Below are 26,623 nucleotides of genomic sequence, written 5' to 3'. Positions count from 1 at the left end.
CTCTAACAGTTCCATACAAATGCCTTTTAAAAATATTTTTGACAACACTGTACCTGAGAAAACCCCAAAAAGCTAACAGACACACAGCAAAAGATAACCCCCTTTCAACATTTTTACCAAAATATACTGTATATAATTCATACATTTATTCACTTATATAAAAATACACTGCAAACCCTTGTCTTACTGTTTGTAAGGTCCACAGTGAATAAGAAGAGTTAAAAAACACCTTTCTCTCACAAAAAATATATATTTACACAGATGAGAAAATAGCAGTCCCATACACTTTAATGTAAAAAGTGAAACCTGACTCTAGAGTGCCTTTCTTGTAATTTCAAGTACTCTCCACTCCCAAAAGTGTGGACTCGTCGTAAGAACAGGTTTTGCTCATGTGCTCTTGTTCATTCGGGTTGTAAACATAGTCTTACATCAACGTTTCCTTCACCTTGTTCCTTTTTTAGAAAAAACAAAAACAATGTCTAATATACAATAAGCTTTGATAATAATTATATAAAATGCCCTGGAATTGTGGAGCACATTCAATGTGACACCAATCCAAAAAAATATATAATTTCTAAAATGCATAAAGATATTCATGCTTCACAAGAACAAATACAATTCTTCAAAATGTTTCAGGCGGTATGTGTGTGAGATTTGTGACATTTTTTGTAAGTGTAAAAGGCAAAGCTATATTTTAACAAACAATAAAAATGGTGTTCAAACAATATGAATGCATTTCTATCAGTGCTGTTGTGCCTTTTAAGTCTTTTTCCTCATAACGTTTAAAGGGCATATTCACAGTTTTTTGGAGTTTTTCTCAAAGCAGAAAAGACAAAAGCAAAGCTTTAAAAAACAATAGGTACAACAAAGTCTGATAGTGATGTAAGGCTCTTTTAGCGCTGACATAAAAGCTCAACAAATGTGCAGGGGAGGTTCTGAACGTCGTGAAGGCTGCGGTTGTACACTTTCAGCCATATGCATTGATTAAAGCTGGATTTATGGTTGTGCTACAGAATGCTCAATGTAAATATTCATCAACATTGAATAAAGAAAAAAATAAAGAAGGGAAGAGAAACAGGAAAGGAGAATGAACGGCTACGTGAACATTCAAAACAGTCTACATACAACTGATTTTAATGCCCTGAAAACAATGTGAACAAAGTCTCTGCATCAAGTATGGGAAAATTGTTCAGGGGGCGAAACATTGTCTGATTAATGAACCGCGTTTTATCTTCTAAAGCTCTTGTGTAGTTCGGGTTAGCGATCAAATCTTGATGGCAATCGTCTAACATCTATAAAAGTTGTTTTATTCTAAAGATCTGCCTTGTTCTGTTACCTGGCAGAATTTTTTGTCAATTGTCATTGTGCAAAGGTTACTTAAATTATAAAATGTATTAGCTAACCAGAGTCTAACCAAAAATGCATATGCAGTGCATGCAAGTGCATATTTCGGATCTCAGCTCTTAGAAAGCTCAACATAAAACACATACTGTAGGTCCATGTGTAGGCCAAAAAGAAAACAATAAAATCTAAACTCTTTTTTTGAGTTAACACTGAAGACAGTCAGAGGAGTTGGATTTAACGAGGCATTAATAATGAGGCATTTGGTCTGAAGGCTGAATGAAATTCACAGATTTCAATCCAAAGTATGGCAACCCTGTTGTTAAAGCATATAGCATATAAAGCATATAGGTGCAGACTTGTTCCCAGTTGAATCACAGATGACAATATACTAGCTAAACTACACACTGACCTTTGTTCGCTTTATCAATAGAATGGAAATAGCATATTTTCGCCCAAGGCCTCAAGCTAATAGTGCAAAAACAGGTTTATCAAGGCATGGCGCAGTGCTGTTTTCAGCGAAGTGCATAAGAACGCAAGCGATGATAGTAAGTGTGCAACAGCAGCAAAACACAGCCTGGAAAACTCATCTGTCCTTAGCACGGCAAAAGTCTCCCGTTAAAATCTACGAGACACAAGGGGGATTATCATCATCACTTCATTAAAATGTGTCTGAAAGATTGGTGCCACCCTACAGGACTGCTTTTGTGAAACTAGAATAGCACCGACATGAGGACATTAGCACGAGTACCGAAGCTTCAGCTCATACGCCCTGGAACTTCATCGAAAGAGAGCGAGCAATGAAAAAAGACGCTAAAACGATACAAAACATTCCATAAAAGGCAAAATCGTGCCATTCGAAACATTAGCAAGGCACTAAGAAGCCACAGCAGCAAGAAGCTCTGAATTAAAGTCAGGACATTAGCACGAGTACCGAAGCTTCAGCTCATACGCCCTGGAGCTTCATCGAAAGAGAGCGAGCAATGAAAAAAGACGCTAAAACGATACAAAACATTCCATAAAAGGCAAAATCGTGCCATTCGAAACATTAGCAAGGCACTAAGAAGCCACAGCAGCAAGAAGCTCTGAATTAAAGTCTTTTTTTGTATGCAAAATTAAGTGGTTTAGTTCTCCAGTGGTCCTCTGGTTGCTCGGTTTACCTGTAATATTGATCAAGGTCCATAAACAGAATGACAGCATGCATCGAGGTAATACAGATGACAAAAAAAGAGAAAGAACTTCACAACTTTAGATAACACATAGCTGCTCTGTTGGAAGTTTCAGTACATATGCAAAAATAAACTGTGTGGGTGAAAAAAATTAAAAAGAACTTTAATACGAAAAACATTCACAACATAAACATACTCATCCCAGCACCCAGAACAAAAATCTTCAAACAGCTCCAACATGAAAACTTTCTATTGGACCCAAACCTTCATATATCTGCCGATCGGTGCTCACGTAATGCTTCGGCAGTAAACTGACTGCGAGAGTGCGTGGGATTCTTAACGAAAGGTGTGTTCTCCACGGACGATGTGCGAGGAGAACTCATAGCGATCTTTGCTGCAGTGGCCGCAGATGTTGCACTCGAGTGGGTCTCTGTAACCGTGGCAGCCCATGTGGATGGTGTACATGACGTGGAACATCTATAAAAGTTGTTTTATTCTAAAGATCTGCCTTGTTCTGTTACCTGGCAGAATTTTTTGTCAATTGTCATTGTGCAAAGGTTACTTAAATTATAAAATGTATTAGCTAACCAGAGTCTAACCAAAAATGCATATGCAGTGCATGCAAGTGCATATTTCGGATCTCAGCTCTTAGAAAGCTCAACATAAAACACATACTGTAGGTCCATGTGTAGGCCAAAAAGAAAACAATAAAATCTAAACTTTTTTTGAGTTAACACTGAAGACAGTCAGAGGAGTTGGATTTAACGAGGAATTAATAATGAGGCATTTGGTCTGAAGGCTGAATGAAATTCACAGATTTCAATCCAAAGTATGGCAACCCTGTTGTTAAAGCATATAGCATATAAAGCATATAGGTGCAGACTTGTTCCCAGTTGAATCACAGATGACAATATACTAGCTAAACTACACACTGACCTTTGTTCGCTTTATCAATAGAATGGAAATAGCATATTTTCGCCCAAGGCCTCAAGCTAATAGTGCAAAAACAGGTTTATCAAGGCATGGCGCAGTGCTGTTTTCAGCGAAGTGCATAAGAACGCAAGCGATGATAGTAAGTGTGCAACAGCAGCAAAACACAGCCTGGAAAACTCATCTGTCCTTAGCACGGCAAAAGTCTCCCGTTAAAATCTACGAGACACAAGGGGGATTATCATCATCACTTCATTAAAATGTGTCTGAAAGATTGGTGCCACCCTACAGGACTGCTTTTGTGAAACTAGAATAGCACCGACATGAGGACATTAGCACGAGTACCGAAGCTTCAGCTCATACGCCCTGGAACTTCATCGAAAGAGAGCGAGCAATGAAAAAAGACGCTAAAACGATACAAAACATTCCATAAAAGGCAAAATCGTGCCATTCGAAACATTAGCAAGGCACTAAGAAGCCACAGCAGCAAGAAGCTCTGAATTAAAGTCTTTTTTGTATGCAAAATTAAGTGGTTTAGTTCTCCAGTGGTCCTCTGGTTGCTCGGTTTACCTGTAATATTGATCAAGGTCCATAAACAGAATGACAGCATGCATCGAGGTAATACAGATGACAAAAAAAGAGAAAGAACTTCACAACTTTAGATAACACATAGCTGCTCTGTTGGAAGTTTCAGTACATATGCAAAAATAAACTGTGTGGGTGAAAAAAATTAAAAAGAACTTTAATACGAAAAACATTCACAACATAAACATACTCATCCCAGCACCCAGAACAAAAATCTTCAAACAGCTCCAACATGAAAACTTTCTATTGGACCCAAACCTTCATATATCTGCCGATCGGTGCTCACGTAATGCTTCGGCAGTAAACTGACTGCGAGAGTGCGTGGGATTCTTAACGAAAGGTGTGTTCTCCACGGACGATGTGCGAGGAGAACTCATAGCGATCTTTGCTGCAGTGGCCGCAGATGTTGCACTCGAGTGGGTCTCTGTAACCGTGGCAGCCCATGTGGATGGTGTACATGACGTGGTCCAGGAACAGGACGCGGCAGTGTTCGCACTGGAACACCCTCAGCTCCTGGCCTTCGCGGCTGAAGACGCGGACGCTGTCCCTGGCGGTGACTCGGGTGGCATCGATCGCCCTGCCTTCCTCTGCCCGGCCAAACCCCAGGCTGGATCTCGTCCTGGGCCCGGCCCCACCAAGCTTGTCCCGGGGGCTGCTCCGTGCCGAATCAGCCGAATCCTGTCCGCTGTTGCACGGGGACCCATCTCGGGCCGATTGAGGATTCTTGGGCCTTACCAAGGAGATCGCGCCATTGGTTGGGTGCGGGAACTCTGGGTTCGGGTGGGGCAAAGACAGAGGCTCGCGACTGCTGGGACGGTCCATGCGGGGCCCAAGTGGGTACATCGGATGGAAGAGCGGGTTCACCATAGGCAGCACTTCGGCCATGGAGAGGGATGGGTGATGAACCACAGGCCTCAAGGAGTCGGCGCCCAAGTAGTTGATGGCATTGGCAATGGAGTGGTCCATCAATTGGGCATGCATTACCTCAGCTTCCTTCTCATACTTAGGGCCCATCTCATAGCTCAGCTCGGGGTACGAATAGCGAACCATTTTCTCACCTTAACAGACAATGCAATAAAAGATACATTAGGAACAGCCCCAAAGTATTTTCCATAATGATAAAAAAATAGACTAACCTTGCAATGTACTGCAAAAAGTGCATTTAAAGTACTGTTGCTAGGGTTTTGTTGCATTAATGACGGAAAGCCCCGTTTGGAGACCGAAGTGAGAAAATTTAACCCCTGCATAATATGGATGCGGTAAACTGCTCTGGCGTAGTCAGTAAAAGCAATGGCAAAGTTACAGGTGTGCAAAAACCACAGAATGAAAAAAAACAACAACTCCTACTCAAAACTTTTTCTCTCTCTCTTTCACTTTAATACTTAGTTTGATTTCCGCAGTTATTGTCATTACAACACATGTAATGAGTTTAATTTCAAATAATGTTTAATGTCTCTGATAAAGTTGTGCTACTGTGTATATATTTGATCTCTTTTAAAAAATGTTCCATGACAAATTAACTATCTCTTTATTTTTTTAAATGTAGTTCTGCTCTCTGTTCCTTCATGTGGAAACTCAGCGTTCACTAAACGGTTGCATGTGGTATTTCAGCTCCAAAACCTGCATGTTACTCACTAACCACCGGCAATCCAGTTTAACCAGGCGCTAAATGCTCTGAAATAGTAATGTGCTGTATTTAAATAAACCATTGTCTTTATTTGTGAGACTTTCTGAATTAGACCTATTATAGCTTGTGCCTAATTCACAAAACCCAGCCCTATTTGCCTGACACAATTACCGTTGCTCCTACAAAAAGTAGAAGGTACTCGTTTTTGTGTACATTTGTAATGATTATTGTGGAAGTAATTTATGAAATGACGATTAAGCAATGAAAAAGTAATAATCAGATATATGCACTTTAGACAAGCTTTCTTTTTAGCATTTTAGGACCCAACTCAAGAGGCCCATTTTGGCCGTGAATGTGCCGTTACCTGATTTAAAACAACACAGACAGCACGTCCATTTTGCATTATGCACATACAGGGACTATATGTGTGAGGTTGAAAATGTTTCTTACGCCATGTGACCTGCCTGCGTTGATTTTGAAGTGAACTTTGAAGATCAGTGTGTTGCATACAGTAGATTCAACCACATTTACTGCTGAGGTGACACTTACCCACAAACTTCTGTGGCGTGGTGCTCTTCCGTTTACCCACATTCCCCTGCAGTCTTTCAATTACAGGAGGCCGGTCAAAAGCCGCCATCCCAGCGGCCTCCAGCTGCCTCTGCTCCTTTGGTACCTCCCCTGGGAAAATGATAAAATGATTCAGCATATCAACAAAGCTGGTCCATAATACCTGGAGAAAACTATTCACTATCATTCCCATGAATCTGAAAGTTTTGCAGCCAGTTTGTTTTGAGTCACAAATTCTCTGGAACTGTCAAGACTATGCTGATTTTACTAAGAATGATAAGTTTGAGTGAGTTTAAATTGAGAAATAAGTTTATTGCTGTCAGATAGTGTGGTTCGGACCAAACTACCAATAGAGGCTAACCAGCAAAACCCCTTGGTGTCAACAAAATGTACTCCAGAAAGGTTTAAAGTAGCCATTCGATGTTGGTAATTCATATTTATTTTGTTTCCAAGAAACATACTAGCTTGTGGAACACCGTTGTGTCATCCAACACCATAACAATTTCACAATAACACTAGATAACACAGGGGCTAACCATGCTAACCAGCAAAACCTTGACCACTTGGTGTAAACAAAATGTACCCCACAAATGTTACGTTTAGCAATTCTATGTTAGTAATTAATATTATCTTGTTTCCAAGAAACAGACCAGCTTGTGGAACACCGTTGTGGAACAAGGTTTTCACAATAAGTCAGCATAACACCATATCAATGAGGCGGAAAAACGTCATCTTAGATTCTCAATGAAGTCATAAGCCACTCACCTGGATACGGGCCAGGATTGGAGGCAGAGTCCATGCCGACGCTCTGCAAGTAATTATGACACCGTTCTTTGTGCTCCTCCAATGACGTGCGCTGCTTGTAGCTCCGCCCACAGTAGTTACACTTATGTGGTTTGCCCACTAAAAAGACATCAAAGAGTAGCAAAATAAGTATTAAGATGTAAAATAACTCATTCAGACCGCTCACACAAATGAGTTTCGGTCTCCAACTGAGTAAGCAAGAAAGTGGGCACAGCCAGATTTTCGTGATGATGCAACCACTACAACACGGTGGGGGGGTTTGCTCCATAGAATTACGTACTATAGTAGTAGTATTTGATGTTGTTTTATCGTCATCGATCTGTGATTGGCACCACGAGTGATGACTTGGAAAGTCTCTTTGAACAATAAACAGAAATGGAGTGAGTGTTTCTCCTCAGCCGGATAAGGTGTGAAGTGATTCACAGTCAGTTTCACTAAGATTAGGTCAGTGCAAGGGCGATAATGCGGGACAGAACCTCCCAAAGAAAGATGCAAAAGGAACAAGCACCTTGTCCTTCCGTCGTGGGCAGAGGAGAGTAGGAGGAGGACGATGCTTAGCCTCCAGAAACAGATGTGAGTTTTCCAGTAGCTAATGGAACGATTCGTTCTTTGATTCATTCCGAGCTTCATTCATCAATAGTTTGAGTCATTCATCTACCTGTCATGTTTTTCTCCTTCACTCATCGGTATCAAATCGGAACATAGCCCACCATTACGTCTGCGCTGTTCTGTTATGTCAGCTAAAAACCTAATTGAATTTGAGACAGGGGCTGCTTTCAGCTCTGTGGTCAATCCTCTGGTAAAAGGGACTTTCAGAATTATTCATAAAGAGCGCGGCAGTGAAACAAAACAGCCTAGTGAATTGAGTCATACTGTATGAACGAAGTTAACCAGTCTCTTACTGCACGTGAGAAAATTATGAAAATTCACACCTGTTACTAGCAAGCCTGTGGGATTACCTGTAAAGTGTGCCAATTGTAAAAATACCCCCTACACTTTTCGGTAACCCTCTTCAAAGCGCTGTAGTGCTTTCAGTCTGAAGCAAACAGTGAAAGTGAGAGCTACTGACTGAGACGCTGTGAAGTGACCTTTCGCATGTAGAACGCATGTCAAACAACGGAGGCCCTGTCACTTCTGTGGGAAAGGATGGATTACAGCAACAGAAAAAATTGCTTTGGTTCACCTGGAAGACAATGTATCATACATTATATCACTGAAATTTCCGATTCTGTGGGTCGAAATTGTTTATAGTGTAACTAAGCTCTAAAAAAAAAAAGAAAAGAAAAAAATATATATATATATTAATAAACAAAAATATTATAGATTTTAAATATTAAATATTATATGAATATTAAATAAATATATTTTAAATACTATGAATTATTTTAAAATATTATAAAATAAAATACAATGTTTTTATTTGTAGAAAAAAAATATATATATTGTTTTACAATAACAGTATATATATTATTATTTTCCAAAATTCATATAATACATTTTCTTCATAAATTATTAACAATTTATAATATTATAATATATAATATTGAAATAAAATAAATATACATATAAAAATATAAATATATATGCTTATATGGCATTCACGTGAACTTTCACACCATATCAACTGTGAAGAATGACTAAATTCCCTTATTATTACTACACTTAAATAGTCTTTCATGAACGTGGTCTTTATGTCATTGTGTAAATGTCAGGTAATCAAGGGATCTAGGGCAGACATCTATACGTCAATAGTTTTGGGGTCTTTATATGTCAGTGGGTGACTGTATTGGAAACAGTTTCACCTGATGAGACAGCTCTGAAAGTGACATTTTTTGTCACACTTTCAATATTTCTAATAAACCCGAGGCTTTAAAAATTTAGGTGTGCGCATGACAGCACACGAGAAATGGGTTGGAGCAGACATACAGAGGATATAGTGCATCCACACTGACAAATGTACCCTATAAATGGAGAAAAAAAGAGAACTGAATCGTTTGGTTCAATGAACTGTCAAAAACACCTGCAAACTGCAAAGTCTGGGATAGTTATTCACGCTAAAATTCAACAAAGAGAAAGATGCGAACTCGTACGGTGCGAAAGAAACGCAACAAGCTGTTTCATCGATTAATAGCAGCTGCTCAAAACCCTATGAGTTCCTGTAGCAAAGTTTGGACGAATCAGAAAAAAAATCCCTGTCTAAGCACTTATTCAAATGCAAATTCATGCACATAGTGCTGCATTAAAGCCCTCTAAACCGCATCCATTCGGGTTGAAAACAGGAAACAGTGAGATGAGGATGACATTTCATTTCAAGCAAATGCCTATCAATTGTAGAGCATCAGCAAAAGTGCTCGACTTACACAACTGGTAGTTAAACACGCACACAGCTTAAAGCATACTCTCCCTGAATCAAACGTTGGCCACTCACCTCACGTTTCAAAAACAGCCAAAGCAACCCAAAGCAAAGTCCCCAACATTATGACACACGCCTAAAACTGTGGTGCAACATATGCTGTTTCAGTTTCATCTTTTAGAGCACGTTTGTGGTCTGCGTGCATGCATATGGATTCCAGTGACAGCCGTTAATCAACGATCGGATAGCCAATGTTTTGCAAGTTTTTACTCCCTCTTAACTTTCCTGGGCTGTTTGCCACCAATCCTCCGGTTGCCAAGGGCCAGAGAGGAAAGGGCCTTTCATGTGGCGCCCGTTGCACAAGAAGCCATCAGACCTGCTAAGTCACTCGCATTCCACTCCAACTGAGGTTGCTGGCGGGAAGGCGGACGGGTCATCGAGGAGTGGGGATGGACTTATGGCAAAAAGGGCGAGACCGCCCTGGGCGATGTTGCTGCTTAGGTTACTCCTTAAAATGACTCCAGCAACAACTACACATCTCACACTGTGGTAGAACAAAGCTTTCTTGTGGCATCTCCTTACAATGCCTTTAGAAAATTATGTGCAAATTAGTTAATGACTCTCATCGGCCACAAATGTTTATATACTGAGGTAGTTTGGTGCGTAGGTTTTGGTGGTAAAAGTTCTCGCACTGACATTTGATATCAATATGATAGACCACAACACACACACACACCACAAATTTTGCATAGTTAGTTATTAAATGATGGAGAATCTATACTACCAGGCTGGATACACCTACTCGTTCTGTATCATGACTACGATCAAATAATAGTAAAGTCATCAAAGCTATAAAGTAAGTCAAATGGAAGTAATTGACCAAATAAGTTTTAAATTGAAAGGTTTTGTAAAGAAATTCATGCTTAGGCACAATTTACCATTAAAAAGTTTGTGGTCAGCAAGACTGTATTCTTACTTTGTTTACATTTTTTCATTAATGACGAATTAAATCGATCAAAAGTGACATTTATAGTGTTACAAAATATTATATCTGAAATAAATGCAGTTCTTTTGAACTACCGAAATCAGCATATTATAATGATTTTTGAAGGATCATGTGACACTGAAGACTGGAGTAATGGCTGCTGAAAATTCACCTTTGCCATCACAGGAATAAATTACATTTGACAATATATTAACATAGAAAACAGTTATTGTGAAATATTACTGTTTTTACAGTATCTTTAATCAAATAAATGAAACAAAAACATTTTAAAATCTTAACAACGGGAGTGTATTTAATATAAAATTGTATCAATTTGAAGAGGGCTAATTTCAAATATTTAGATCAAACGGTTTTTAACACAGTATCATGAGAAACAGAAATTCAGTCAATTGTATGAACAAAAACAGATGGTGGTCATCAGCCCTAAAAAAAACCCACGACCATCAGCGCATATGTGAAACCAAAATGTAGCTATGTCTTTAAGAATGATTTCATAAATTCTGCCCACAAAAACAGGACACCACAGACATCAGCTGCCTGGCCTAAAAACTGCGTTATCCCTGCGCTGTGATTAGAGCTGCAAAACAGGAAATGACAAAAGACGAAGAAAGGCAGCAAAACACGATGAGAGTGATAGGTCGCTCCTGCTCTCCCTGTGCATTTTAACCAAGCCATCCCTGAGTGACAGCTCGTGAAGTCCTGAGCCGAGCGCTGATGGTATCATATGACCCGGATCTTCAACGATGAGGACTAGACAACTGATGGTGGGCTGATATGAAAGTGGGTTAGAGAGTGATGCTTCACCAAAGCGACACTTCCCTTTGGTTGACAGAGAGCATTTCCTTTGGTGGAGTGCAAGACTTGCAGGCAACACAGCAGCATGTCCTAGGTGGCCTAACCACAATGTTTGCTAGGCTTCTCTATACACGTCCCTCAGGACAGAAGAGCTCTGCTCAATTTTTCCAGAGCATGTCAGCTGTGGTCACAGAACCACAATCGTTTTGTAGGCTACAACACACATTAATACCGCACTACCACCCATAGATGTGTCTTCTTATAGCAATTGCATAGAGTTGTGGGAGCCTGACCTGAGTGTGTGCGCAGATGACCAGTCAGGGCGTCACGGCGACGGCAAGCGTAGCTGCAGAACGGGCATTTGAAGGGCTTCTCTCCTGTGTGGAGTTTGATGTGCCTCAGTAGGTTGCCCTTTTGAGTGAATGAAACCCCACACTGGTTACACTGGAACGGCCGGTCACCTGATGGACAGAGGATGAACAGAGTCACGAACAAGAGACATGCTGATGTTAAAAACCATATAAATACTGCAGTGTTTTCAGTGTAGCTGTCTTTATATAGACTGTTCACCACACATCACATGCAGGGACTGCTGTTTCCACTCGAGGTTGGACGATATATTTAATATAAAAATATAAAATGAAGCAACATTCAGACTTTTCAATAGTGCCTTTGATATAAACTTCAGTGGAAAAAAATGGTGTAAGATTTGTAAAATGTATTTACACGAATCAGTCTATTTAAATGACTCGTTTGCACCATCACTCATTCTTACACTCTAAAAAATGCTGGGTTGTTTCAACCCAACTTTGGGTCAAATATGGGCTAACCCAACTTTTAGGTTAAAAAATTTAATTTAAAAATGTAACCCAACAGTTGGGTTAGTCCATATTTGATCCAAAGTTGGGTTGAAACAACCCAGCATTTTTTAGAATGTAGTTAAAATGTATACAACCATAAACTCATTTCTGAAACCAAAATGTCTGCATATCCTGAATATGGAGTCTGATTCATTTTCATAAATTGGTTCAAACTGATTCAATGAATTGATTCAAAACACTATTTCAAAGAGTCATTTGTCATCACCCATAAAAACTGACAAAAAAATGTCAAGGCATTTGCGTAGGTACATACTGCTGTTTATATTGAGGAATATAAATAAAATGTATTTAAATTTGTTGACATACAGTACTAATCAGTACATACAGTACTACAGTTTTTTTTTAAAGAAATTATATTTTGTAGCATTGATGTAAGTTACATAGATCAAACATGACTGTAAAGACACTTTTACAAGATTTCTAGATTTATAAGATTTATTTTCTATTTTTTTTCTATTTCTGCTCTTTTGAAATAATAAGAAATTTTTTGAGCATCAAATAAGCATATTTTGATGTCTGAAGGATTATGTGACACTAAATACTCGAGCAATGACTGCTCGAAATTCAGATTTGCCCTCACAGGAATACATTTTAAATATATTAACACAGAAAACATGTATGTTAAAGCGTAATAATATTTCACAAAATTATTGTTTTCACTGTATTTTTGATAAAATAAATGTAGCCTTTGTGAACATGAGATTCTTTCAAATACATTTAAAAAAATGAATGGTAGTGCATTTTCATTTAATGAAGGCATGTCTTGAACATTATCTAGATTTTTACTGCCTTTTCCTTCTTAAAGGGGTCATATGATGGGATTTAAATTTTTCCTTTCTCTTTGGAGTGTTACAAGCTCTTGGTGCATAAAGAAGATCTGTAAAGTTGCAAAGACTAAAGTCTCAAATCCAAAGAGATATTCTTTATAAAAGTTAATACACGCCTCCATATGTCTACGTCACTATGTGGGAAGATTTGCATAACGCCGCCCAAATGTTCACGCAAAGAATGAAGGCGTAACTTTTATTCTCTCAGTAGTATTGTTGTTGCCGCAATGTCGTGAAGGCTCTGTGTGTTTCATTGTGAAAGCAAAACTACTTTGTTTGGCCTTCCAAAAGAGGACGATATCTGCTTCGTCATGCCTGGAGCTGATCTGGGCTGGTCGCTGAGGAAATACATCAACTTCGCGCTGTGGATCGCCGGATCGGCTTTCACCGTGGACGAAGCGGAGTCCAGCCCGGGGTCGTCACATGTGGTTGCCGCAAGCCTGCCAGCCACTCCTTCGTCGAATCCGCCGGCCGTGCCTTTCTTAAGCCCGCCAGCCGTTCCTCATTCAACCCGCCCGCCGCCGCTCACTCAAGCCCACCGTGTATGATGCTGTGTGTTTTGTTGTGAAAGCGCAACTACTTTGTTTGGCCTTCCAAAAGGAGACACGACTAGAAATCAGTGGATAAGCTGTATTTACAACACTGTTGCAGAACAGTTCAACCCAAATATTCAGATGTGTGCAGCGCATTTTATGGAGGACTGTTTCCTGATCCTGGAAGAGTAGACTACAATGCCGGCTGTTCTGACTCACAGTCTGTAAGTATGTTTTCATATTTAAAGAATTTGCCACTGACGATTCAAACGCGAGTTTTGAGCAGTGTAGAGTAGCGCTTCTTGTTTGTAATTTCTCCAATCACAAATGCAGACATGGTTTTTTATTATGTTTACGTGGCGCGATGCAACGCAATGCGTAAAAAGACAGTATAAGTCATTATAATCCGTAATTATGTCTCCACTGGATGCAACAAATGCCTCGTTTATAATGGGTTTTAATGTTATTGTCTCGTCACTCCGGCCGGGACACTGACTGCATCACAGTATGGTAAGGGGCATAACATTTCCGTCACACGCTTGAGGTATTCGGCCAATCACAACGCACTGGATAGCTGGCCAATCACAACACACCTCGCTTTTCAGACCGATGAGCTTTGTAAAAATCGACGCGTTTCAGAAAGGCGGGGCATAGAGGAGAAACAATAATGTACAGTATGTGGAAAATAATGTGTTTTTTTAACCTTAAACCGCATAAACACATTTCATTACACCAATATACAAAATAATGTTCTTTTTAGCAACATCATATGACCCCTTTAATTATACATAGATTTTGAGTTTAATTGGCTAAAATGACAGTTTGGTTCAAATAATGTTTCTCTGATTGAAAATAATGACCCGTATTAAACCTTTTTTAAGCTAATATACACACAGTTACATAAATTCATTACATTTATTAAAAAATATTAATTATATATACATTTTCAATGTATCACCCAGCTATACTGCCACCAAAGAATAATGTGCACTAGCTGTTGTTTAAACATAGTATTGCGTAAACGATACCATGTGACCTCCATCATTGCCACTGCCACCAGATGAGCACTCCTAAGGATCTAAAAAATGTCTTTAACAGCTATGATAACTATTCTAAATCTATCGGATACAATTTTCAGGTTTTGTTGATTGTGAACTTAATTATGTTGAAATAATTGGATTACTCATGCATTAGACCTGCTGCGTGAGCACCTGCTCTAAATATAGCCTGTGACTCTAAAACACACATCTGATGGACACAGAAATTTCAATCATCGGTTTCTCTAACCCCACGTTGAGCGTTAGGATGTTGCTGTGGCTTAATTAGTTGAACGTTTTCTCATTGTGAGCGGAGATGAGAACCTGGAAAAGTGAAATATGACCCTGTACTGTTAGCGTGTAGTCTGGTAGTATCAACATCAGCCCTGGGCTTGGGAACAGGTTGTGGAGGATTCCTGGGATGTTTTCCCTCAGAATAACTCCTAGTCTTAACTATTGTCTTCTTACAGAACAGCTACCCACTACACACCCTTTTAACATTGAAAAAAGGAAGAACGCAAGAGTGACAAGCCTTGGTCACGAAAGGGTTTTGCTACTTTAATGGGAAGTCAGTGAAATGTGTCTAAACTGTCTAAACTTACTTGAGAAGTGTCACAATGAATTTAGGCAAATCATTTGCACTTCGAATTGTTAGATTATGGTGCCTTGCATAAAATAAATTTTTCTTTTATAAAATATAAATATATTTATCTTTTATAAATATATATGTTCTTTTAAAATTTCATGTTATTTATACCACACATGTTATTAATTCTCTGACTTTTCCATACATTTTCTGTAATTTTATGAGTATGATAATGTATGTTGAGCTGTTCAAGTCCTCACAAACACCCATACTTAGCTGAATACATTTTTAGATGAGAGCAATCCTAGAAGAAATATATTCACTTTAGAAGGTTCCCACTTATAAATCATACAGAGTGAGTTTTTTGAGAAAGTAAAAATGCACAAAGTTTCCTGTAATGGGTAGGGTTAGGTGAGAGGGCAATAGCACACAGTGTGTACAGTATAAAAACCATTACGCCTATGGAATGTCCCCACAATTCACAAAAACAAGCATGTGTGTGTGTGTGTGTACAAAGTATTAAAAAGTATTTTCATTTTTTTAATATATATATATTATACATTTATTTACCATTCGGCAGTCTTATCCCCGTCTCACTCTGCACTTCTGTTCCTGGCCCAGCATCTTGTAAGTTATTTGGGCTGTCAATCATGGGCTCCTCCAATCCAGAGCCTTCTTCACCGCTGTGTCCTGCCTCATCCGGCCTTCTCTCCGTCTCCTCCTCAGTACCTTCCTCTTGTTTGATTGTGCGTGCTGTAAGAAAACATTCAAGCTTCTAAACGAGTTTTCACACACTACAAAACACAAAAGTCAGACTTCATCGCCCACTGCACACGCTACAGTAGTTTCCATACACATGATCAAGAACTAAAGTGTGAATTGCGACTCTTTTGAAATCACTGGTTACTATGAGAGCACAGTGACCAAGAAATCTGTCCTCCAACACGATAACAGTATCAGGATGACAGCAAACAGGAAAAAAAGGCAGACGCAGCTGTAGTCTCTAGTGTAGTGAGGCAAACGGTGGGCAGGTGGAGTTCTACATGACTGACAGTGGGAGACAGCGTAGAGGAGGTGGGCCAGCACTTTGGTCTGGACTGAGCGGGCCTCTCCATTTATCGCAGCGCGCAGGCTGTCAAGCACCTCCAGGGAGGCCACCCCCACACGTGCAGACACACAGAGCGTGACAAAAATAGACATGCAAAGGGACGTATAAACACATAGCGACACGTAAACACGCGACAGCCCGGCCCTCAAGTTTTCCGTCTCGACCACGCACACTCTCCAGGTTTCACGACAGGTGGAAAAATAGCAGGCAGCTTTCTACACCATCCTAACAAACCTGTTTGTAATTTTACCGTGAGTTTAATCTCTGGGCGAGAGTTTGAGACTAAGCTTTGAGTCACCTTCATCTTTCCCGTCCGTGTGAGTGTTGTCCTTCAGGCAAACCGCTCTGCTGCTTCGCTAGATCTGAGTCACAGTCTGCGAGTATTACTGAAATCTCTCTGATCCCCCTAAAAAAGGTCAGCAGCTCCCAATCTTCGCAGACGCTCACAACTGAGCAATATCACTCATAAACACTATTCGGATGGGACTAGTTTTCCCTGAGGAGGTAAGGTGTGTTTCACAAACATACTTTGTGATCTGTCAGAACAGCATTTTTTCCTCAAGCAATCTTGGCAAAAATTATTAAGGCAATTTACCCATAGTTTTAGACTTCTTCTGATTATATTGACCTTTGAATAGTGTAAGTAAGGCTAAATTTGTTGTTGTGCTCCCCAGTGCAACCTCATTATGGATTTTCTCCTTTTTGCCAACTTTAACAGCTGGTGACTCAAGTTCTCATCTTATTGAATGTAGAAAAAAAAATGAATTCAATAAGCAAAGTCTGATCAGTCTGAGTGTGAGGTAAACTCCATTAATTCATCCATTAAGCATATTATATTATATTATATAGCATATCAGAATTATTTCTGAAGGATCATGTGATGCTAAATATTGGAGTAATGGCTGCTGACAATTCAGGAATAAATTAAACTTTTTTATATATTCAAAAAGAAAACAAAAATGCAATTTCACAATATTACAGTTTTTACTGCACTTTTGATCAAATAAATGCAGCCTTGGTGAGCATAAAAGACTTCTTTCAAAAAGCTTAATGATTCCAAACTATATATGTTAATTATAAGATATAAATCTTAATTATTTCAAAAATATTTAGGTATAATTGGTATATAAAAATGGTAATTAAAACATTTTTAAAAATGGCACATTTTACAGCACATGACCTACTGAAAAGCCCTAATCCAATACACATTCTCACCCCGGTGTCAACTAATAAGACCCCCATCCCATTCGAATCAGTTTAGAAAATCCCTTCCAAGTAAAGCTATACACAGACTAAAATTACTGTCAAATATATCAAGCTTGATATCTGTTTGAATCTCTCAGTTTAGAAACTGTTTACACACGATAACATGCAGGTTCACAGAGCTTTTGAAAGATAATTTCTGTGTGGCAGTGCCACAACGATGACCCTCACTTCACCCGTTGGCAAGTATTACAAGCGTACTTGCTTAATATTGTATAAGAGATCTTCACTTTCAAAGAAACATGTATGACTCGCAATAAGAACGGCAAGCCTTGGTGCACAAAAGAAAAACTTGCTCTATACCCACAGCAAATGCGGTGCAATCCTGTCAACACATCACAATCGAACACCGTTACCTTAATGTGACGAGATGTATGTTTTTCCAATTTCTATGTCCATTCTGCCAATCACTGACCTCAGAAAACAGCTCTAGCATACATGCATGTGTCTAGTTATGGAGTGTCTATGATGGCTGCAGCTGAGTGAACTTGAAATGGTTGCCGGGACAACATACAGAATCCTTTAGCATTCTCATCATCAACTGATCAAAAGGAGATGAATGAGAACAAAATGCACTCAGTGCTGAGGATACATACACCCCCGAGCCAGCGGCTAACAGGCTCACATGACAAAAGCAGAGTAAACCGACATAGTCAGATGCATAAATAATGTGTCAGGTCTCTTTCTATTAAAATTTCACCGTTGCAGAAATTCTTCTGGCAAAAGGCTTTAAATAATTTCTGCACATAATGATATAGTCAAATCTGCGCATCCCTACGTCTCCGAGTGCAAGCACGGGGTTAACTAAACCAAATGTGTAGATTAGACTTCTCTTTACCCAGTAACATATTTCTCAACGTCCTGTGCAACATGACCAATAAATTATCTAGAAGAATAATCTCCATCTGGGATCATGGTCTGCACCTCCATCTTTCAGTGGCGAGCGCTTCCCTTTTCTCAGTATGCAAGCTCATGCTGACAAGCCCTCCATCGTACCAGCAGTTGATTTGAGGAAGGGACATGACACAGACTGGGCCTATCCCGTCGTATCGTAGATCAAGCTGCAACTTCTATTTTTTAGACTGCAAGATAAAGGTCCTTCCTCTGTCCCTTGCGAGCTGATACTCACTCATTTCTCCTTTTTCAGATATTTTGCAATAGAAAGTGACATACTGTACTTCTTATTGTAAGGCTAAAGGGATAGCTAACCAAAAATTACAATTCTGTCAGCATTTGCTCTCTTATTTCAAGCTATAAAAAAGGATGTAAAAGCACTACAAATATTGTGTGCTCTATCTCAAATGTTCTGAAGCCATATGAAAGCTTTGTGTGAAAAACAGATCAATTCAGCATTTACTGATAATCTTCCTTTTTTAGTAAGCTGTTATCATGACAACTGCTGCAAATGAATCAATGTATCATTGAGTTGATTCAAACGAACAAATCATTCAAAACATCTTTTATGAACTGAATCAGTGATTCCTTAGTCAAAAGAACGATTCACTTGTAAAACAGAGTTTGTTACTTCTGCTTTGTGAGAGATGTTTTCATGGAATAATGACTGAAATTGTGTGCTTTTCCTCAATTAAAGATATTATATGATTTGGAAGACTTTCGATATAGTCATATGGCCTACATTTATGAACTTTTGCATCCTTTTTGCAGCTTAAAAAGCTCCAGTCATGATCCTGTGTATTACACGAAAAGAAAGAAAGTCATAAAGGTTTGGAATAACACATTCCCCAGGAAAAAAAAGGTGCAAAGCTGTAACTGGGGCGGTACCCTAAGTATAAATGCTATATATACCCCCCCCCCCCCCCCCCCCCCCCCCCCCCCATCATTTTGGGTGAACTATCCCTTTAAGATAATCGAATCAATGCAGCACATCTAAAACAAAGTCAAATGAAAACAGGTATTGCTGGGAGTGGACTTGTTAGAAGACAGGCCTACTCACCAGCAGGGGAATCAGGACTTTGGGAACGTTGGCCATTGGGTGTGCTAGTCAACAAGTCCACCAGCATTCTCGAGTTCTCCTTCCTGGGAGAGCAGTCGCCGTTACCTAGGAGACAGACAGAAACAAGTGCGCTGAAGACATCGCCTTGCTCCAGGCAGCATAGCTATTGTGGCTAAATACAGCTCTGAACTCAGATCTATACAAGCAGACATTTCAAGGAACACCTTTCATAACTGCTGCACTTGGAGATTATCAGTCAAAGAAGAAATTGAATAAAGGATAACTGCAACAAAAACTATTCTAGATTTATTTCTTACTGTCATTTATTACTCAAATACACTTTCAACTGTAAAACTTTGTACTGAATACTGGTTATTATACTTTTTACAGCAATTTATTTACTGTTCAAAACTCTATTACAGTTCTGGTCTGAGATGCCGAATGGTTACTACAGTGTTCAACACAACATAGCAACAGATATGAAGTGAAACACTTGTTCAACTAGTCACTGTATACTGTATATCACTCATGAAATAATGTTATTTTTTACATATCTAGGACTATATCATCTAAAAGAAAGATAAAAGTTAAAATAATGTAGACTTCTGTTTAAATCTACTCCCTACTGCATTCTGCTTCTTAACACTCTTTATTTACTCTATCATACAACTCAAATATACCACCTAAAATGTAAAAAAAAAAAATGTTTTACTGATTTATTAAACTGAATATTTTTAATTATATTATATAATACTGACATAATGTAATAATGCATATACAAATATTTATATAATTTAACAGTTACTAAATTAAAAATGATATTTTTAGGTAAGCTGTGGTCCATTTAAATGAATGAAATAAATAATACACATTTATTTATGTATATCATTATGTCTATCATATATACATATTTTTATTTGACTCAAAACATAATTTAATATTTAAAATAATTTTAATTAAATAAAATGACTGAATCAACTCGACTGATTAATTTACACAACAACTGCTTATATTCACTTTCTGTACATTGGAATCCTCTAAATATACATCCATCTGAAATGTTCTATGATCCTCCATAATACTCGTTGATAACTTGGTAAAGGAGAGCAACATACAGTATCCAATGGTTTTCAGGTACTGTATACACTGCTTTTAATAGCACCCGTCTCTGTTACCGGAGCTGAAATTTCTCTAGGGTCAGTGACCAGCTCAACACATCAGTATACAGAGACGGTGTGCCATCATCTCATGTGGGGAGAGCTTGTTAAGCTTTCAGCCACATCCTTAAGATTCAGATTGGATTTCCTCATCTCTCCGCACCCGCCACACACCGGCTTCGGGAAATAATACAGCTTCAGCGCGTCCACTCAGGGGGAGCTATTTCTGCTCCCTGATCCCGTTACCCACTGACCCCTTCAGAGCCAAACACTCAATACAACGGCAACGACATTAGACGGCTCTTAATGCTTGCATTATGCATACACACAGCCACCAAGGGTGGTATTGCGGCTTAGATCATTCCTTGAACTCCGCGTTTATGACTGGAAAGTACCTTGGATGTCACAGTTAAGCTGGCTGTTATATCTCTAACCAATGTACTAAATCTTGTCAGTCCCTCCTTCAAACAGGCTTGTTGTGTAGCAGAGTCAGTCTGCCAAAGGGCTTTAAAACAGTATTCATGGCATTTTTAATAATTCATTTGCCTGTATTGTTTTTGTGAATCAACAAGTCCTATTTCAATCCCCAAACTATTTTAACTTTCATGCCCTATAAAAGTTTTACATTTGTGATTAAAGTAAATGAATCAGTAAATGAGGGCCTTTGAGGTATATCAAGCGACAGATATCTGTGCTGTCATGCTGGCAGACGGACACTGTCATTCTGACAGGGAGAGCAACTCAGGGAGACGCAGCCAATGACACAATCCCAAAGCCCATCTCTGGTTACGGTGCCGGGGTTGAGGGAAATCTCAGGTAACCGGCAGTCCCTTGGCAACGGGAAACAAGCAGCCACTCCGATTTGAGTGACGGCCGAGGGGAGGATTTTCCATAACAGAACGCTGTGTCTGATGGCCTCCTGGCCTGAGAAAGGTTCTCAGGAAAAGAGATCTGTGAGAGTAAACTAAACTCTTGTACAGTAGCGACTGAAACCGCTCTCTTATCCCACATCTAAACCGAACCCTGATAAATATAATTTCCAATGCCAAGCACATGCTACAAGACATAAGTTTATTACCCTGTGCATGTTTAAAGACTCACAGCTTGTCTTTAAAGCGCGTCTTTAGATTAATTTATAGTATGTAGTACACGCAGTTTCTTCAGTCAAAAATATAGAAAAACAGTATTATTGCTAAATATTATTACAATTTAAAAGATGTCTTGTTGCCTGCTGTTTTGAGATCGAGACAAATGACGAATGTCTTTCTTGATGGCTTGTGTTTCCTGACAGCAGACCCTGACTAGTGTCACTCACCTTCACGACCTCCTGACCTCACTTCAGGTGTGTATTTCACAGCCGATATTATATATGCTGATGTGCCAAATCATTTTGAAAATATAAATATAAAAGAATACATCTGAACTGACATCTTAAAATACAAAAATACAGTAAAAAGAGGATACAAATGTAAAAATACTGTAAAAACTGTAATATTGTGAAATATTATTACAATTTACAAATAACCATTTTCTATTTTAATATATTGTAAGTTATTCCTGTGATGCAGAGCTGAATTTTCAGCATCATTACGCTAGTCTTCAGTGTCACATGATCCATTATTTTAATATGCTGATTTGCTCAAGAAACATTTCTGATTATTATTAATGTTGAAGACAGTTGTGCTGTTTAATATTTTTACAAAGTGCAAAAGAACCGAATTTATTTGAAAAATATATTTTTTGTAACATCATAGATGTCTTTACTGTCACTTTTGATCTTTCGATATATTTATTTTTAAAAAAGCACACTTCTACTATGCTGATTTGCTGCTCAAGAAACATTTATTATTATTATCAATGATGAAATCAGTTGTACTGCCTAATATTTTTTTTGTGGAAACCCTGATAGAAAGAATGCTTAAAAGAACAAAATGTATATGAAATAGAAATTGTTTGCAACATCATTGATGTCTTTACTGTCACTTTTGATCAATTTAAAGCATCCTTGCTGAATAAAAGTATTAATTTATTTTTTATCTGATTGGTAGTATATTATAAATTACGCAAAAAAAAGTAGATTTATTTATTTTTTGGGTCTGGCTTCCAAATTACGCAGTCTTGCAGTCTGTGCTTGGCTCTACTATCATATGAACAATCTCTGACGCACATTAATATGTGGCTTTCACAGTTTTACAATGATTCCACTTTGTTTAATTTGTTCTACAAATCACACTGACATTCCCACACATATGATTGTTGATGGGCCGAGAGCTCTCTTGTAATGACGACCTACAGCATACGGTTTATATTAATAAGGCTACCATCTTCCCCCGTGTAGTGATGCATGCTGAAAATCCGTAGGCCCTTTGGAGACTACAGGAGTGACTACAGGTCTGGCCTGTGCCACTGCTGAGTCAGAATCAGATCCCGATTCACTCATTCGCTAAGGCTATGTGTATACCAATCAAACAGCAACCTACAGAATGGACTGTTCCATGAGCTTTTTTTTTTGGTGGATCGACGAGGAAAATAATTGGGGGTGTTTTCAATAGTGGCCCACGGGTTAAAGTCAACGTGAAATGCAACACGTGTGACTTCTATAATGATTTTACAGTGAAACTGGATATTTAGTGAGAAAAAAAAAATGATTTTTATTCATCAGGTATTGGTTGAAGCACAAAGCGTGGATGTTGAATACTGGAAAAAGTTCAATTTACCTAAAAATTATAAATAGTTTTTTTCATGCACCCATGAATCATATGATAAATAATACATATGAATATGGTTAATTTGGATTTTATGTTGACTTTAAGTTCAGGAGGAAGACAAAGAAGCTAAATTTCGTTGCATAGTTCACCAGAAACGGTTTAAAATCGAGCTGGTTATGCATAGGATTGGGTTACTATGCAAATATTATCATTAAACTCAATAGCTGATAGAACATTGAAGTGATTTGTGCATCATGGTTGCCACCGGCTCTATTCCAGTACTGGGGGTGGAGCTTGGAGGCAGGTTCTGTGCCAGAGTGCCGATACTAGACAAAAAACTGAGTCTTTAACAGGATCGCTTCTCCCAAGTGAAATGCAACACGTGTGACTTCTATAATGATTTTACAGTGAAACTGGATATTTAGTGAGAAAAAAAAAAAAAAAAGATTTTTATTCATCAGGTATTGGTTGAAGCACAAAGCGTGGATGTTGAATACTGGAAAAAGTTCAATTTACCTAAAAATTATAAATAGTTTTTTTCATGCACCCATGAATCATATGATAAATAATACATATGAATATGGTTAATTTTGATTTTATGTTGACTTTAAGTTCAGGAGGAAGACAAACAAGCTAAATTTCGTTGCATAGTTCACCAGAAACTGTTTAAAATCGAGCTGGTTATGCATAGGATTGGGTTACTATGCAAATATTATCATTAAACTCAATAGCTGATCGAACATTGAAGTGATTTGTGCATCATGGTTGCCACCGGCTCTATTCCAGTACTGGGGGTGGAGCTTGGAGGCAGGTTCTGTGCCAGAGTGCCGATACTAGACAAAAAACTGAGTCTTTAACAGGATCGCTTCTCCCAAGAACCTTTTTGTTTGGTCTCCCCCCTGTGAAAACGCAAATAGGTGTCCTTGCGTAAAAACAATCGATTATTTCCAATGACAGAGGCTTTTCAGTCTCTACTGTGATGATGAAGTCCTCTGATGACTGTCATGTTCAACTGGAGTTCATATTGGTCACAAACAGGGGACGATCTTGCACCAAAACGAAAAAAAAGAAGAAAAAAGTTAGGAAGCAAGCTTGGGTTTGTATGTTTTGGTGACTTCCTTTGCGCCGAACAAGCCCGTCAGCTTTTCCATTTCACACGCGTCTAAGCGCTTTCCCCCCCAACTATTAGATTTCTTCCTCTGATCTGAAACTGCTTTGACATAGTGAAGTGAAACCTGTGCCTGTTCAACACCTGGGTTAATCGATGTCAGGCTAGGGCGAATACTCAACTGGATCCACCGGTTCCAAGGGAATTAAGCCATAAATAAGGAAATGATGGGAACTGCCTACAACAGGCTTAGAGCCCAATATTTCCACCTGCCTGACACTCCGTCAAAGGTTGTGGGATGACTGTGTGCGTGTTCTCTATATGCTTCATCTGCAGCTCAGTGTATCAGTATTCATGTGACATACGCCGATAGTAGGCTAATTCTCATCAATTCAAAAGCATACTCTTGGCAGAGGCGTCATGACTTCTCCTAATGCGCAATAAATGCGGTAATGAATCATTCCTTTATTTACAAACGAGAGTCATAAATGTTGATAAAAGTGCGAATTATGAGGGGTTTAGGGTGTCCATTATTGAAACAAATGGGGGGTGGCGGGGGGGTCTTAAAAATATGCAACTAATTATTTTCCCCATGCGTTTCAAAAGCATTTTAGAACGTTTTTGTTAACTACAAAGTTAGATTATAAGTTAGAGTGCGCTAAATATATAGCCTATTGCAACAATTTGATCGCTGTCTATCTCCAACAAAAAAATAAGTAGGCTTCTATCATAATTACTCGTTAATAAAGATTTACCAATCACAAATATATAACAAAAAAGGCTATAGCCAAATTTGTGGTTGTATATATAAATTGTGGTTCTACAATATATATATTGTAGGGAGAGAGAAATTTTTTTTTTAAGATTTAGTTTACTATTAGGCCTATCTCTGTGTGTGCGCTAGAGTCGCCAAAACTCAAACTGGAAATCTGAACGATTGCGCCCAGAAAAATAGTCAGACTCCCCCCCCCCCTTATTGTTGTATGTAGGTTAGGTAGTATGTATGTATTTTAAACAATTCGCATACTGTTAGCGACGAATCGGCTACTTTTACAGTCGCCGGACAATGTACGAAATATTTGTTTTACGCGGGACCGAAAGCAATCACCTGTTGCTGTGGTTCCCTCAATTAGCGGTCGGGTTCATTTCTGTTGGCGAGCGATACATTTAGCGCACTCTGACTTGTAAGGTACGCACTTGTAACTTGTAATGTAACTTTTTGGTTACTGAAACGATGCTTGAAAACGCTGCAGACACGCACGTATACTTGCATGTGAAAAGAACAAACAGACCCCACACCTTTTTCTTTAACCTGTTTTGAGGGCGTTAACCCTTAAATAAGAGGGGTCAAACTCCCCCATAATTCGCACCCTCATCCGGACGCGTCCTGGACCTGTCAAAACAGAATACACAGACGCATAAACCATTTAAACAAAGAAAGGAAAACCTTGACATTCGCAACGGACGTTTTAGCTTACCTTTATCAATGAACGGGGTGCCACTCATCCATCTGATATGGAACGTCTAAATGCTGTGTATCCAATGCAGTGCGATAGACGCGCAGCAATAGTGATTCCTTTCGCCTGCTTCCTCCATCTTCAGAACGGACAGCAGCGAGCCAGCGACCGGCTGACTCAGAGAAACGGATCTATCAGTGCCACTCGGTAATCGATTAGACGCCTTATCAGTGCATTTAAAATGCATTTGGCATGATCTCCACTATTCAGATATCTATAGGAACGAATAGGAAAGAAGAGAAACTGGGATTAAACCTGTTATTCCAAACCCCGTGGCATGTTATAATATATCCACACCTTTTGTTATAAGAAAGTTTGTAATTATTAAGATAATAAGCCTTTATTACGATTATTTTGTTTACTTTTAGGTATTTTAGATCATGTAATGACCACTGATGGGGTGCTGTCCCTTACACATCCTCATTATGCCTCTGCAGTGGTTCCTTAGCCTATATAGGCCACATAGTTTTCGTTTTTTTTCAAACATTTTTCTAATGGGAAAGAAGAAGGTGAGAAATGAGTCACAATTATTACAGGCAAATTGATTTTTATGTTAAAAAAAGATTCAGGGTGGGCATCAGTTTAAATGGCAGTGATTCTTCTCTTGGGCCCCCTCTACTGACCGGAGAGAGAAATACACCACTGACCTAGTTGGATTCCTGTCAGAACTGTGGAGAGCTGGTGATGCCAGTGAAGTACTTTTTGCAAATACTGAGGAAATCACACATTATTCAAATTAATGCCAACACAATACATATCAGATCAAA

At 38.8% G+C, this 26,623-nt stretch overlaps 1 protein-coding gene across 1 annotated transcript; it reads right to left on the bottom strand.

Moving 5' to 3' along the window:
• Nucleotides 1-3,308: 3,308 nt before the first annotated feature.
• Nucleotides 3,309-26,280, bottom strand: LOC107568511 (zinc finger protein Helios-like). The gene is made up of 7 exons (XM_016254478.1): nucleotides 26,271-26,280; nucleotides 19,367-19,471; nucleotides 15,612-15,794; nucleotides 11,471-11,638; nucleotides 6,985-7,122; nucleotides 6,202-6,330; nucleotides 3,309-5,083 (listed from the first exon to the last, which is right to left on the bottom strand). Exons 1-7 carry the CDS (start codon nucleotides 26,278-26,280, stop codon nucleotides 4,356-4,358), a joined length of 1,461 nt encoding a protein of 486 aa, XP_016109964.1. The 3' UTR covers nucleotides 3,309-4,355.
• Between the last annotated feature and the right edge of the window lie 343 nt (nucleotides 26,281-26,623).

This window comes from Sinocyclocheilus grahami, unplaced genomic scaffold (genome assembly GCF_001515645.1).
Source record: "Sinocyclocheilus grahami isolate Dianchi unplaced genomic scaffold, SAMN03320097.WGS_v1.1 scaffold1252.1, whole genome shotgun sequence".
Taxonomy (NCBI): domain Eukaryota; kingdom Metazoa; phylum Chordata; class Actinopteri; order Cypriniformes; family Cyprinidae; genus Sinocyclocheilus; species Sinocyclocheilus grahami.
This window is presented reverse-complemented; position numbering and strand designations above follow the sequence as displayed.